Below are 15,600 nucleotides of genomic sequence, written 5' to 3'. Positions count from 1 at the left end.
ATGATACGGTCACGCCCTGCCCTGTGGGTGTTCTGAGGAGATCTGTCAGAGTTGCTGCACGTGACTCGATCTGACAGTTTGTTTTGTTGTGGGTTTGAACTGAATCCCACCTCCTCCCAGGTGTTGTTCTTTAGGTAATTGGTGAGGCTATTTATTCCTCCCTCTCCCTATAGCCTTTGCGGGTTATAGTTCTGCCTTGTGTGAGCTCTGGAAGTTTGGTGGATCGTCTGCTACAACACATCTCTAGATAAGTCCTTTTCCCTTTTGTGTCTGTTTTTACTAGGCCTCTAGGGTGGCGCTAGCTCCTTCGGTTGTTGAAGGAGCTGGGTGTCTCTTTCCCTTTTCCCTACAGCTGAGGGTTTGGTTCAGTGTGTTATAGTCTTAGGTACGTGGGCATGTGCATATCTACCATCGAGATATGCACATGGGCATAGCAGCTTAGGGAAAGTGTTTTAGAGATTGCTAGGAGGTGACCCCGTTGTTCCCTAGCATTTGGGGCCTAGTCAGTTGTTTTGTTTGCCTTGTCGTGTTCGGTTTCCTTCCCTTATCTTACCTACCGTGACAGATACCTTGTGTTGTTATAACAAATCCACAGTACTTTACTAAAGCCAGTCAGCAGGTGATCCACACAAGCTCTCTCAATCAGACTGGTCAATCTCTTCTTTTCCTGGCCTAAAGGGATGCACTTTCTCTATCATCAGATATATAAGTATATGACATCCAAAGTATCCTCAGGGGAATACAGTCTATGTCCTTTGGTTATGGTGGGCAGCTTGTACCTTATAGTGTTTCCACCACATGCAGAGGAGGCTGAAGCCAGATTAGAAGCGATTATCTTATTTGCCAAAGTCCGCAATCCCTTTCTGTCGGCTAAACCTTCTATAGATCTTTTCCCTTCTCAGTGCTGGCACATAAGTTGCTTGTGGGCTGTAGGAGAATGGAATCTCCCTACAGGCGCTGCTCCTTGGTGCTCTGAGGTGTTCACTCCTCAGCAGACAGCCATTAACTCCAGAATCTTCCTCCTAGAGAGGAAGGGTGGAGCCAGCCCTGACTAGCCACGTGGGATGCCACACTCCCAATACAACCTTATGGGATTTGTATTACAAGCATATAACACATGAAATACAGTGATATTAACACTTTCAATGCTTTACAGTGTATTTCAGGACACTGCACATATGCCTTCATGTGTACAGATGTAACAAGCCCACTAATAAAGAAAGTACTGAACTATTGTTTGGTTTAGTGAAAGGGATGTCATTCTTGGGAAAAAAAAGTACCAGGGCTAAAATGTCTGAAGGGGTACGAAGAGGCCCTGTTTATACAAATAAAGGATGTGGATATACAAATAAGGTCTGTGGTAAGATCATTTCTAGGCTGCATGTTCTTACAAAAAAGAAAAAAAAATGTTCTGGAAGCTGAAGTTCTGGCAGGTTATTAATAAAACTTTATTAATGCAAAAATATTTGATATTCCATCTATCTATTCACCCCCCAAAAAAACTTGTATAACACAATAGGCTTAGATAACCACCTCAGTACTATTGAAATGGTGTATTTCAAACTGTCGCTGGATATTACTTTGTTTTGTGGAACCTAGGACTTGTCCTCAAATAATCTGACCGGTTATAAAAACGAATCTATATATGGCAGCATACCTCTAAAAAGTCATAGCTACCATGAAATACCACTAAACAAGACTAATACTGCAATATCATGACCATATTACAACTACAGTGTCTAAATATTAACATCATACTGTTATTGAATAAAAAACCCTTTGGGAAGTGGCCGACCCCTTCAAAATCATACAGATAATAGATAGTTCTACATAGACAGTACCATTCAATCCATTGAATCATAGGTGATGTCTTCTCAGATTGCAATTATTTACTTTTCCTTTTTCTATCCATCTGGCACAGACCACCATGATGACTTCCCCTGATAATGACTCATGCCTGCAGAGTTTGCTGCCCAGACATCTTTAGCTGTCCACTTTTCTAGCACCCTCCCCATCTATTCTCCACCAACTTTCCACCATGCTGCCTCTCTAAGGCTACATTAACATGACCGTAGTGTTTTGTGGTCTGCAAATTTTGGGGGTTCATGGAACGGAACTTTGGATATGGACAGCACAGGATTATTTATTTACATTTAGTTATTTATTTACTTGTATATTATGAATTAAATATGAATAGGTCTTATTTTGGGGATCTGATTTGGAGGTCTAATGAGGTTTGGGGATCTGATTTAGGAGTCTGATCTGAGGTATGATGGAAAATATATTTTTAAATTTTTTTCTCTGCTAATAAAAAATAAGAAAAAAATATTTTTATCAGACCTCAGATCAGATGAAAAAAAAAAAATTCTCTCTTATTTTACTTTGTTAAAACCTAGGTGCATCTTTAGGGCGAAAAATACGGTGACTCATGTGTAAATGTATAGCTTGTGGCTCCTGGTAGTCATGTTTTTTTTTTTTGGCTCTTTGTGTCTGTAAGGTTGGCCACCCCTGACCTAGATAATCATGATTGAGAATTATAGTAACCTGATCATTGGTAGGATATTTAATCATAATGATAATCACTGTACCTGATTACAGTAAAATATCTAATCATGGTGAAAATAAATGCTATCTAATGTTGATAAATGACAAAAAATAGTCTCATTGATTGTAAGAAGCTCTGGTCAGTAGGAATAAAATCCAGCTCATGCGCATCGAATAATAAAATGAAGTCGGGATTCTAAGTCCCAGAGCATGCGCAGTGATAAAACAAATACGTCGAGATGATAAGCTTCTAGGCATGCGCAGATTACGCGCTGGGACAAGATATAATTATACATTTCCTGACATGCGCGAGATATTCTGTAGGTGACGCGAGACTAGAGAGGCAGTATTGGAACAGCAAACGTAAGCTAGGGGAGGAGGCACAGGTAAACGAGCTCCAATAACAGATGAGATGAGGAAAAAATAAACTTGAAGAGACTGTGTAGCGAGATATGTTAGGTGAATAGTGAAGGACGACATTGTAGGAGGCTTTGAAAAATCCGAACCATGCCCATCAAACACTCACTGCCCGATCCCCTGAGTACGCCAGGTTAGCTGGCGAAACATGTCGGGGGGCAGTGTTTGAGGGAATTTTAACACAGCAGTGACGCTTCTATTAAGGGAAAAAGTAGTAGTAGTAGTAGTAGACCCTATTTGTGCCCCATAGCGTATAGCGCTTAGAATTAGGAACTGTATGATCATACACCCAATGAAGGGAGGCACTCACGGCAGTATTGAACATGGCATCATCCAACCTAAAGCCAGCCCTGATGACGCACTTCATGGTCAAGCAGTGAAATGACAACAATTTCACCATTCTCCTTTCTTCCTGTAATTTAAAGGAATATTTAGACAGAAGACGACTTCTCTTTTTACACTCGAGAGCATTGTCTCCGTTCGTCCATAATGTCCCCAGAGACGTCCGTGTTTTTGCTCTGTAAGTACCATGATCTTCATGTCGTTCAGTCTACATATGGCTATGTAAATCCACTAGTTGGAGTTGAAGGTATAGAGGACATAATTATGATTATCATGACTACCCTTTCCTTCATTATAATATATCTTGGCCGTTCCACACAACATTATTTTACATCAACGTCTGGAGGCAAAAACCAGAAGTGGAACATAAACTTGAAATCTATAATGGAAATTCTGTACATCCTATGTATTTTGTACCAGCTTCTTTTCTGGGCTTACCCCTAAAATGAGGAAAGTTGGCTTCTACCTCATCAGGATTTTTGCCTTCCTCTGTATTATCTTTGCAGGATATCAGGCTGAACTGGATGGGTGTCTTTTTTCAGCCTTACAAAATATGTTAATTATGTAAAATATGGATATGATATGTGATAAGAATGCTATAATTGTAATTCCATCTGATACAAGTGTAGTTACTAATGGTGGCCCTAATCTCTAATAATCTCCAATGAAGAAATGTACCAGAGCTATATTATATGGGTTAACCCTTCTCTTCTGTTTTATAGGGTTGGTCCTCATACAAGAAGGTAAGTTACCAGTCTTGTTCTTTTATCCTTTAATTCATATAATAGAGAACACTGATGTCACTTGTGTCACACAACTTAAACTCAATCTTCTGGCCATTGTGGTATATTACTCATTACAACAGGTGAACTACCACCAAATAGGCTAACCAGGTGTAAGCATTTCATCACATGGGCTCATTTTCTCCTCAAATTTAAGGAGATATCTATTGATATCCTCAATTTACAGGTTTGGGGCAGAGTTCTCTTTTTAAATGTATACAATATAGATCTTCCGGGAGGCGGAGCAGCGTGATGGCCGCATCTTAGACGAGCTCCGGATCCACCGCTCTGTAGAGGCTGCCCTACACTTTCCCTGTCGGGCATCGAGGGTGGCCACTACCCGGAAAAGGCCAGGACAAGTGCAAGATCCATTCAGCCCGGCTTTCCTTCATCCCCGGAGACCGCCTCCACTACTGTGGCCTGCAACCCGCCCGCCATTGCCTCGTGGCGGCAATGGCCATACTATACTAGCTCTGTAAGTTTACTACTGGCCTGTGGGGGGGCTTCATAAATCCCCTCTGACGTCACCAGGCTCACTGCTGGGCAGAAGCCTCTGCCTGGCAGCCCGAAGGAGAGCTAAGTTCAACACCGGAACTTCACAAAATACCTTTGCCCTGCGCGGTTCAGCGCTGGGCAAAGGAGAGCACCCAAGAGTGCTTAAAGAGCTCAGTTCAGTCATTGCTGTGCCCCTGGCAAGGCAAATCTGGTGCCCATATTCAAAAAAGGATCAAGGTCCTCCACAGGTAATTATAGACCAGTTAGTTTAACTTCTGTTGTGGGAAAAAATTTTGAAGGACTCTTAAGGGACTATATACAGGAGTATGTGACTGTAAATAATATTATAAGTGATAACCAACATGGGTTTACCAAAGATAGAAGTTGTCAGACTAACCTGATTTGTTTTTATGAGGAGGTGAGTAGAAGCCTGGACAGAGGGGCGGCTGTGGATGTAGTGTTTCTGGATTTCGCAAAGGCTTTTGATCCTGTCCCTCATAGACGTTTAATAGGTAAAGTAAGGTCTATAGGCTTGGAAGGTATAGTCTGTAATTGGATTGAAAACTGGCTCAAGGACCGTGTTCAGAGAGTTGTGGTCAATGATTCCTATTCAGAATGGTCCCGGGTTATAAGTGGTGTACCACAAGGTTCAGTGCTGGGTCCTCTATTATTTAATTTATTTATTAATGATATCGAGGACGGGATTAATAGGGATTATAAAGAAAGATTTGGGTGTCCTTGTAGATGGTAGATTAAAAAATAGCACACAATGTCAATCAGCTGCTTCTAAGGCCACTAGGATATTGTCATGCATTAAACAAGGCATGGACTCGCGGGGCAGGGATGTAATATTACCACTTTACAAAGCGTTAGTGCGCCCTCATCTGGAATATGCAGTTCAGTTCTGGGAACCAGTCCATAGAAAGGATGCCCTGGAGCTGGAAAAAGTACAGAGGAGAGCGACTAAACTGATAAGGGGCATGGAGGGTCTTATATATGAAGAAAGATTAAAAGAATTTAATTTAGTTAGTCTTGAGAAGAGACGTCTAAGGGGGGACATGATTAACCTATACAAATATATAAATGGGCCATACGAAAAATACTGTGAAAAACTGTTCCTCGTAAAATGCCCTCAAAAGACAAGGGGGCACTGCCAACCACTGGAGAAAAAAAAGTGCAGTCTCCAGAAGCGTCAAAGCTTCTTTATTGTAAAAACTATGAATCTGTGGGATAGACTTCCTCAGGACGTGGTCACAGCAGGAACAGTGGACAGTTTTAAAAAGGGTTTAGATGAAGTCTTAAAAGTAAATTACATTAATGCTTATGAAAACGTGTAGAAATCTGAGTCTCACTTCCTTCTGGGATTCATGTCCCCACCTATCCCTTGGTATCAACCGTATCAACTATGTAACTATGGAGCATGAACTGCTCCGATGCTCTTGTCAGGGGTGCTGCCTGGGTGAAATTCTGGGTATGTCCAGGTTCAGCTCTGAACCCGGATAACCCCTTTAAGCTCTCTAATGCACCAGGTCCCGATGGCTTTGGGAATGAATATTATAAATTATTAATGTGGCCAGCGTCACATGACTCCACACAGACTACACAGCCGAGCGCCGAGTGATCAGCTCGGTGATCAGCCCTAAAACCATTTGAATGTGCATAGACGCGCGGGGGGCGTGCATAGTATTATCAGGAACGCGGGCAACGATGGACGCGCTGATGATGCGTGTGCGCTCCAGACGTGCCCGCCTCCTAGACCGTGCCGTGACAGTACCCCCCCCTTTTACGCGGGGCCACCGGACCCAAGGACTCAGGTGACAGCTTCTCGGGATGATCCTCATAAAATTTCTTAACCAGTCTAGGGGCATGAACCTCCCTAGCTGGTACCCAAGACCTTTCCTCGGGTCCATAGCCCTTCCAGTACACCAGATACTGCAAAGAATTACGCACTCTTCTGACATCCACAATTTTAGATACCACATACTCCACAGAATCCTTAACCAGAACAGGCAGAGGCGCGGCTTGTGACGGTACAACAGGTTCGATGTATTTTTTTAGTAGGGACTTGCGAAATACATCGTGAATGTGGAACGAGTTGGGCAATTCTAACCTAAATGATACAGGATTAATCACCTCTATGATTTCGTATGGCCCTATAAAGCGAGGAGCAAACTTTTTTGAAGCAACTTTGAGTGAAAGATTTTTAGAGGACAACCACAGCTTATCCCCCACCTGAAAGTTCACCCCCGTGGAACGTTTCCTATTGACCTGGACTCTTTGAGTATTTTGAGCTTTTTCCAGGTTCGATTGAACCCGAGCCCATACTGTGCAGAGTTTTGAGGAGATCTCATCCGCCTCGGAATTACACGAGGAGACGGATGACCCAGAAAGAAAATGAGGATGAAAGCCATAGTTACATAAAGAAGGAGAGACCCCAGCAGAGGAATTAACACGGTTATTCAGAGCAAACTCAGCTAACAGAAGGTATTTCACCCACAACTGTTGATCATCTGCAACATATGCCCTGAGAAATTGTTCCACTGACTGATTGAGGCGCTCAGTCTGTCCATTACTTTCAGGGTGATAAGCAGATGAAAAGGACAGAGAAATCTGGCATCTCAGACAGAAGGCCCTCCAAAACTTGGACACAAACTGCACACCCCTGTCAGATACAATATTTTCTGGAATGCCATGTAAACGTACAATTTGTTCCACAAACAAAGATGCTAGCGTCTTCGCACTCGGGAGTTTAGGCAGGGGAATAAAGTGAGCCATCTTGCTGAATCTATCAACCACTACCCAAACCACAGTCTTACCCTCCGCAGGTGGCAGATCAGTGATAAAATCTATCGAGATATGAGATCAGGGTCTACTGGGAATGAGTAAGGGTCGTAAACCTCGCAGGCCAACACATAAGACTTGACATCTCTAGTTAAAGTAGGCCACCAGAATGATCTGGAAACCAGCTCTTTAATGCCCTCAATGCCCGGATGTCCACAAAAAACAGAGTCATGACACTCACCCAGCAGTTGGAGACGAAGCTGTACTGGAACAAACAACTTATCTGTAGGAGTGGACGACGGAGCTAGGTGTTGTTCAGCCTTGATGAGAGTCGTGATGTCCTGAGACAAGGCTGCTAGGAAGACCTTAGCTGGTAAAATGGTTTCAGGTGGAGTCTTTGTAGGCTGGTACGCACAGAAACTCTGAGAGAGTCCGTCGGCCTTCACGTTTCTACTTCCTGGTCTGAAAGTGATGGAAAAATTAAAGCGAGTAAAAAACAATGCCCATCTAGCCTGACGGGGATTTAACTTTTTAGCCGACTCGAGAAACATTAGGTTCTTATGATCGGTAACAACAGTAACACAATGTTTTGCCCCCTCAAGAAAATGTCTACATTCTTCAAATGCCCACTTAATGGCCAGTAACTCCCGATTTCCTATGTCATAATTTCTCTCAGAGGGGGAAAACTTTCTGGAAAAAAAGGCACAAGGTCTCAGGTTAGTGAAGGCAGCAGGACCTTGCGAGAGGACTGCTCCTCCCCCGTCTTCAGAAGCATCCACCTCCACGATAAAAGTTTTTTCCTTATCTGGCTGGGTTAGAATGGGAGCGCTACTGAAAGCCTCCTTTAGGGTTTCAAATGAATCTAAGGCCTCAGTAGACCAATTTTCCAGATCCGCCCCTTTCTTAGTGACGTCGGTCAGTGGTCTAGCGATTACCGAGAAATTCTTTATGAACTTACGGTAGTAGTTAGCGAAACCAAGGAAACGTTGTAAGGCCTTTAAGGATGATGGTCTTACCCATCCCTTAATCGATAAAACCTTGCTAGGATCCATCTTTATGGCGTGGGGAGTCAGAACATGTCCGAGAAATATAATCTCCTGCACCCCAAAGACAGATTTTTCCTGTTTAGCAGATAATTGGTTCTCTCTCAACACCTCCAACACCTGTCTAACATGAAACACATAACTCTTAAAATCAGGGGAAAATATTGTCGTCGAGATATACAATAACAATTTTTCCCAAGAACTCCCTAAGAATATCGTTCATGAAATTTTGGAACACAGCCGGGGCATTGCTGAGTCCAAAAGGCATAACGAGATATTCAAAGTGACCAGCCGGGGTATTGAACGCTGTCTTCCACTCGTCCCCCTTATTGATTCGGATTAAATTGTATGCTCCTCTTAAATCAATCTTAGAAAACAAGGCCGCCCCTAATACCTGGTTAAATAAATCCAGAATCAATGGGAGGGAGTAAGTATTCCGGATAGTGATCTTATTTAATTTCCGGTAATCTATACAGGGTCTAAGACTCCACACAGACTACACAGCCGAGCGCCGAGTGATCAGCTCGGTGCTCAGCCGTAAAACCATTCAAATGCGCATAGACGCGCGGGGGGCGTGCATAGTATTATCAGGAGCGCGGGCAACGCTGAATGTGCTGATGATGCGTGCGCGCTCCGGACGTGCCCGCCTCCTAGACCGCGCCGTGACGCCTCTTCTTATTCAGAAATTCATTAAAAGTCATGTCATGTGAATAAAATGACACTGACGCGTTTCGAACATGAAATTCTTTGCCTTAGCATGTATAATCATTGCATATTAAAAAGAAATAAAAGAAGACTTTGACATGTTTTTGACAGGTCATGCTTAGAGTTGAGCGAACCTGCCTTTTGCCAGGTCCGAGTTCGGGTTTTAAGTGAATTACATAATGGATTTCGTTCTCACGGAATCCATAACATAATTCAATGCCAGCATGCCAAATGGAATGCCTTTACAGGCATTCCTTTTTGCATTCCATCACAATACAAGTGTATGGCCAGCAGAACGGAACCCTCAGAGCTGGCCATACACTTATGCGGCATGCCAGCATTAAATTACGTGATGGATTCTGTGAGAACAGAATCCATTACGTAATTCACTTAAACCCCGAACTCGAACCTGCCAAAAGGCAGGTTCGATCCACTCTAGTCATGATACATCAAATGCAGTAGAGGATGTGATAGTAGTCAGGAAGTTGTACTAATACTCTACCAATACTCTACCATAAGAGACTGCAATAGCCATGGTGTTGAGGGATGTGGTGAGCTTAATTGCTGCTTTATCATAAGAATATCTGTTAAAGCTTCATACAAGCAATGATATCATTTCATTGTGGACCTGGTTTAGTTTTGGCTGTGGACTGCACATTATGTATTTTTTCTTATCTTAATCTAAAGATATAAATATTTTAGGGCTATCACATGGAAGTCAAGCACAGTACATGTACCGTACTTCACCACCATCCAAACAAAGCTGGGCAGGATCATTAGGATTCCTTGACAGTCCTCCAATATGGCATTGACTTTCTTACTTTTTAAAATCGAGCACAGTATAATGCACATGCAATCCTCTGGTTGCCCAAATGCATAGTATTTTTCAACTGACTTACCTGTATTAAAGTTCTCAACTAGATCAGGACCAAAGAGAAGCAGGATACAGTGCAGACAGTCTGCATAAGTTACAAGTTCAGTGTTTTATTCACCAAACCCACTAGATAACATTAAAAATGTGTTTTAAACTAACACGTACCATATTTTTCACCCTATAAGATGCACTGGCCTATAAGACGCAACCAAGTTTTAGAGGAAGACAATAAGAAAAAAATATTTTTCATTACACCACAGGTCAGACCACCAATCAGACCCCCAATATTAATCATACCTCAGCTCACAGTCCCCCATGTCTCATATCAGCCCTCAGCCATATGGTATCAGCCCTCAGCCATATGTAATCAGCTCCAATCCATATGTAATCAGCCCCCAGTCATATATTCAGCCCCCATTCATATAATCAGCCGCCTGTCATATATATAATCAGCCCCCAGTCATATATATAATGAGCGCCCAGCCATTATTCAGCAGCCCCCAGCCTCAGATCACAAAATAAATAAACCATTTACCTCTCCTGCTCCTGGACACCGCCACTCCTCTCCTCCAGCGCAATCTTCTTCCTCCTGCTGTCGGCTGTGCTGTGAACTGGCGCGCACAGGGTAAGGTCACAGAGTGCCCTCACACTGTGTGCAGCCACTGCACAGCCGACAGCCGAGGACCAGGAAGCGGTGAGTACAGAGCCTTCACCGCTTCCTGGTCCTCCGGAACTAATGAGCGCTTCCATATTGGAAGCGCTCATTAGTATTCGCCCCATAAGACACAGGGGCATTTCCCCCCCAGTTTGGGGGGGGGGGAGGGAGTGCGTCTTATGGGGCGAAAATTACGGTATATAATGCTGACCACATTATATACTTCAGGGGCGTGAAAAGGCAAAAATAGGCAAAACCCTAATAAAGCACCCTGCTTTAAACTTATCTGGAGCGTAAAAAAGAAAAAAGAAAACTAGGTTATCCCAACTCTATAAAGGGATCAACTGAATGCCCCTGAAGAGAAGGAAAGACGGGCGCCAACAGGACTGTGATAATGTGAAGAAAAAGGTCACTAAAAAGAAGTAGGCAGCTCAAATCAGTGTAAACAAAGTTTAAACACTAAGTCAATGAACATAGAACAGAAAAAACTGAATCCGTAACCCGTGAGGTGATAGAAACGACACCGGGGAGGAGAAGGATGAGCGCCACACTTCCAATCTGTGATGTTAAATGCAAATATATATATATATATATAGAGGTGATAAATACATAAAAACAAATAATAGATAATAAAAGCTTTAGAGCTTTTCCACTCACTTCACAAGGGGGGTCACCTCCAGGATAAACTCAAGACACCCGGGGTGATGCCCCCCTGATCCGAGGTCGTTCGTAGAATGGTAGAGATCCAGGTAAGTGGACCAAATCTGCGTTGAAGATGGAAACAGCAGGCGGATCCTTAACTTCATGAAAATCTCTCTTTATTGAGAATAAAACAAGCTCAACGCGTTTCGGGGGTCCATGTAATATCCCCCTTCCTCAGGAGCAGATAGATAAGGTGAGTAGTTGTCTACAGATACATATATACCAAATGAACGAATCAAAACAAATCGAAAATCGGCGCCAAAATCTTGTGAGCGTGGCTACGGAAATGACATCTCACACAGTAACCTCAAGGGTGTGAAAATCAATCTATAACAGTTTTAACGCAGTCCCTTTGGGGGACAAATGATGTTGCAAGAATCCAATAATATCTAAATCAAACATAGAAGATAAAAAAAAAATATATATATATAAGAATTCTGAACTGAATTAGGTAGTTGCCGGAAAAAACGGATATGACGTCAGTGGAACGCATAGAATTTGCATAAAGGTGCTCCATCTGGCCTTAGACTACATATAAATAAAAAATTCATACACATACATATAACATAATACCACAATAAAGAAAAGGAGTGCGTAACACACCGGTATGAGAAAATACAAATCAATTTTATTCAATATCCATAAAAGACATACATGATACATATTATAAGACAATAAATGAGCAGGGACAGCCACAATCCTGCATCACACTGCTACCTGCCCCATCAAATGGATGGACATAATGGAATCTCCATGTATATAATATATACTCCTCCTGAGGAAGCAAACTATACGCGAAACGCGCGTTGAGGAGCGCCATTGCCCTGGTACCTGTCCCAGCTCTGTTGGTATGTAGCCCTACACACTTGCTTTACCTAGTATTTTTGGACCTTGTGTCCGCAACTTTGGTATTTATGCACACCGGTTCATTGAGGCAAGCACACCCTTGCTGTAGATTCTCCATTCATCTGGCATTATATCCATGGGGATAATTGACTATTTATATATTATATACATGGAGATTCCATTATGTCCATCCATTTGATGGGGCAGGTAGCAGTGTGATGCAGGATTGTGGCTGTCCCTGCTCATTTATTGTCTTATAATATGTATCATGTATGTCTTTTATGGATATTGAATAAAATTGATTTGTATTTTCTCATACCGGTGTGTTACGCACTCCTTTTCTTTATTGTGGTATTATGTAATTGCGGGAGTGTACCGTTTATAGTTAAGACCGCAGGTGATTTAATACATATAACACACTTCACATGACAGGCTGCCCTACATAGAGACATATATCACCTCTCCAGAGTGGGGATATTAAAGGTTGTAGCTCCATATCAGCAAAAAAGAATAGAAAGAGGGGCGGGACCTATGGGACGCACACAGTGACGGGGTTCCGGTTTGTCCAAGTGGAACGCACGCGTCACTGTGTGCGTCCCATAGGTCTACTTCTCCCACCCGATCTACAGATGTGGCACATTAATACACTAGCTTATGCGCTGGCTTAATTTAACAATGTGCAAAGCTTCTAAAGCTTAAAGTTGGTATTGAATTACCCTGCTTGGTTCAAGTGTTACCCTCTGATGTTGGTATACTCTAGATCAGTAGTCAATAGAAAAATACGAATGGAAATGTGTTAGAGTCCATTGTATTTCAGAAGTAGGAGAGTTAACATACTGGAGGACTGTGGAGGATACCCACTCCTTTCGACCAAATCTGCGACAAAAGTACACCAAAATGTGTATATAATAATAAATTACCCCCTTAGTGCTTGCTGAATCTATTTTCTGGTATTAATCTGTTCTGCAGAGAAGAATGAGCAAGTCATTGGGCCAGATTTATCATTAGCTCAGGTCAGAATAATGGAGTGAAAAAGTCCCAAAAAAGTCCCAAACGCTAAAACTGCGCACAAATTTGCGACTTTTTTCTGCTCTGCACTATGCTCGCCAGTTTTCTGAAAGTGGGCGTGTTTTCTTATGTAAATGAATCTCTAGACAGATTTACTATTGGGACTATTTAAAAAAGTCGCAAAAAAGTCGCAAAAAAGTCCCAATTTCACTCCAGTGAGGACCATGCTTATCTTATGAGACTTTTTAATAGAACATGCGACTTTTTCATAAAAACTTGCGACTTTTTCGTAAAGATGTGCGACTTTTGTAAAGCTGCTTACTGACGGATAAACTGCTACCGTCAAACCACATTTATTACAGTCTTAAAGGGCCGATCATAAATCTGACTTGGCTAAAACTGACTTTAGCCATATGTTAAAGTGGAGTGAGCTGTCAGAGGAATGATAAATCTGGCCCATTGTGTCTACTGTGTTTTATAGGAGCCGCCCTCAAATCTGTGGTGACCTTCACTCCAAACTACAAGAAGATATTCACAACAGAGTCTATAACAATGACCTGTGATGTGGAGTCTACTAGAAGAGAAGATCTGAATTATATATGGTACAAAGACAATAATCAAGTGCACAATGAAAAATCCTATAGAATAGAAAATGCTGGAACATCAGACAGTGGAAATTATCGATGTGTGACCAGTACTGGAGAAATAAGTGACCCCGCTAGACTGGATGTTAGTGGAACAGGTAAAATAAAAAAGTTGGTACAAGATGGACTGCCAGGAGCAGAGAGCAAGCAGCAGGTCTTACCAGTTAATTCGGCATTACAGTTCCTTAAAAAGGTATTCATACCCCTTGAATTTGTCCACATTTTTTAACGTTACACCTACAAACTTAAATGTATTTTATTGGGATTTTAAGCGATAGACCACCGCAAATTAGCAAGTATGTGTGAAGTGAAAAGAAAATGCTATATGGTTTTGAAAAATTTTAATACATAAAAAATAAAAATATGAAAAGTCTGGCATTGCATCGGATACCCCTAAATAAAATCCAGAGTGACAAATTGCTTTCAGTCAGTAAGTAAATAAAGTCCACCTGTGTGTAATTTATTCTCAGTATCACTACAGCTGTTCTGTGAAGGCCTCAGAGGTTTGTTAGAGAACATTAGTGATCAAACAGCATCATAAAAACCAAGGAACACACCAGACAGGTCAGGGATAAAGTTGTGGAGAAGTGTAAAGCAGAGTTAGGTTATAAAAAAATCCCAAGCTCTGAACATCTCACTGAGCACTGTTCAATCCATCATCCGAAAATGAAAGGAGTATGGCACAACTGCACACCTACCAAGACATGGCTGTCCACCTAAACTGACATCCGAGGCTAGGAGAGCACTAATTATAGAAGCAGCCAAGAGGCCCATAGTCACTATGGACGAGTTGCACAGATCCACAGCTCAGGTGGGAGAATCTGTCCACAGGACAAATATTAGTCACGTACTCCACAAATTTGGCCTATATGGAAGTAGAAGGCCATTTTTGAAAGAAAGCCTTAAGAAGTCCCATTTGCAGTTTACCACAAGCCATGCAGGGGACACAGCAAACATGTGGAAGAAGGTACTCTAGTCAGATGATGACAAAGTTAAACTTTTTGGCCTAAATGAAAAAGGTTATATGTGGCAGAAAACAAAACACTGCACCACACTCAAAACACACCATAACAACTGTGAAATAAGGTGGTAGCAGCATCATGCTGTGGGGAGCCTTTTCTTCAGTGGGGACGGGCAAAAGACTGAGACTGGGGCAGAGGTTCACTTTCCAGCAGGACAACGACCCTAAACATCCAACTACAGGGAGTGCAGAATTATTAGGCAAGTTGTATTTTTGAGGATTAATTTTATTATTGAACAACAACCATGTTCTCAATGAACACAAAAAAATGTATTAATATCAAAGCTGAATATTTTTGGAAGTAGTTTTTAGTTTGTTTTTAGTTTTAGCTATTTTAGGGGGATATCTGTGTGTGCAGGTGACTATTACTGTGCATAATTATTAGGCAACTTAACAAAAAACAAATATATACCCATTTCAATTATTTATTTTTACCAGTGAAACCAATATAACATCTCAACATTCACAAATATACATTTCTGACATTCAAAAACAAAACAAAAACAAATCAGTGACCAATATAGCCACCTTTCTTTGCAAGGACACTCAAAAGCCTGCCATCCATGGATTCTGTCAGTGTTTTGATCTGTTCACCATCAACATTGCGTGCAGCAGCAACCACAGCCTCCCAGACACTGTTCAGAGAGGTGTACTGTTTTCCCTCCTTGTAAATCTTACATTTGATGATGGACCACAGGTTCTCAATGGGGTTCAGATCAGGTGAACAAGGAAGCCATGTCA

General features: G+C 42.0%; 1 protein-coding gene across 1 annotated transcript in view; it reads left to right on the top strand.

Annotated features, from left to right (window-relative positions):
• The first annotated feature begins 3,370 nt into the window (after positions 1-3,370).
• The window catches only part of LOC120981568, a 181,721-nt gene continuing 169,491 nt past the window's right edge, over positions 3,371-15,600 (top strand). The window contains exons 1-2 of the mRNA XM_040411106.1: positions 3,371-3,481; positions 4,026-4,046. Of these exons, the coding sequence (XP_040267040.1) occupies positions 3,451-3,481; positions 4,026-4,046 (52 nt within the window). The 5' untranslated portion in view covers positions 3,371-3,450. The remainder of the gene's footprint in view (positions 3,482-4,025; positions 4,047-15,600) is intronic.

The sequence above is a fragment of the Bufo bufo genome, chromosome 11 (genome assembly GCF_905171765.1).
Source record: "Bufo bufo chromosome 11, aBufBuf1.1, whole genome shotgun sequence".
Taxonomy (NCBI): Eukaryota; Metazoa; Chordata; class Amphibia; order Anura; family Bufonidae; genus Bufo; species Bufo bufo.
The sequence above is the reverse complement of the archived record's forward strand: the minus strand, read 5'-3'. Positions and strand labels throughout refer to the sequence as shown.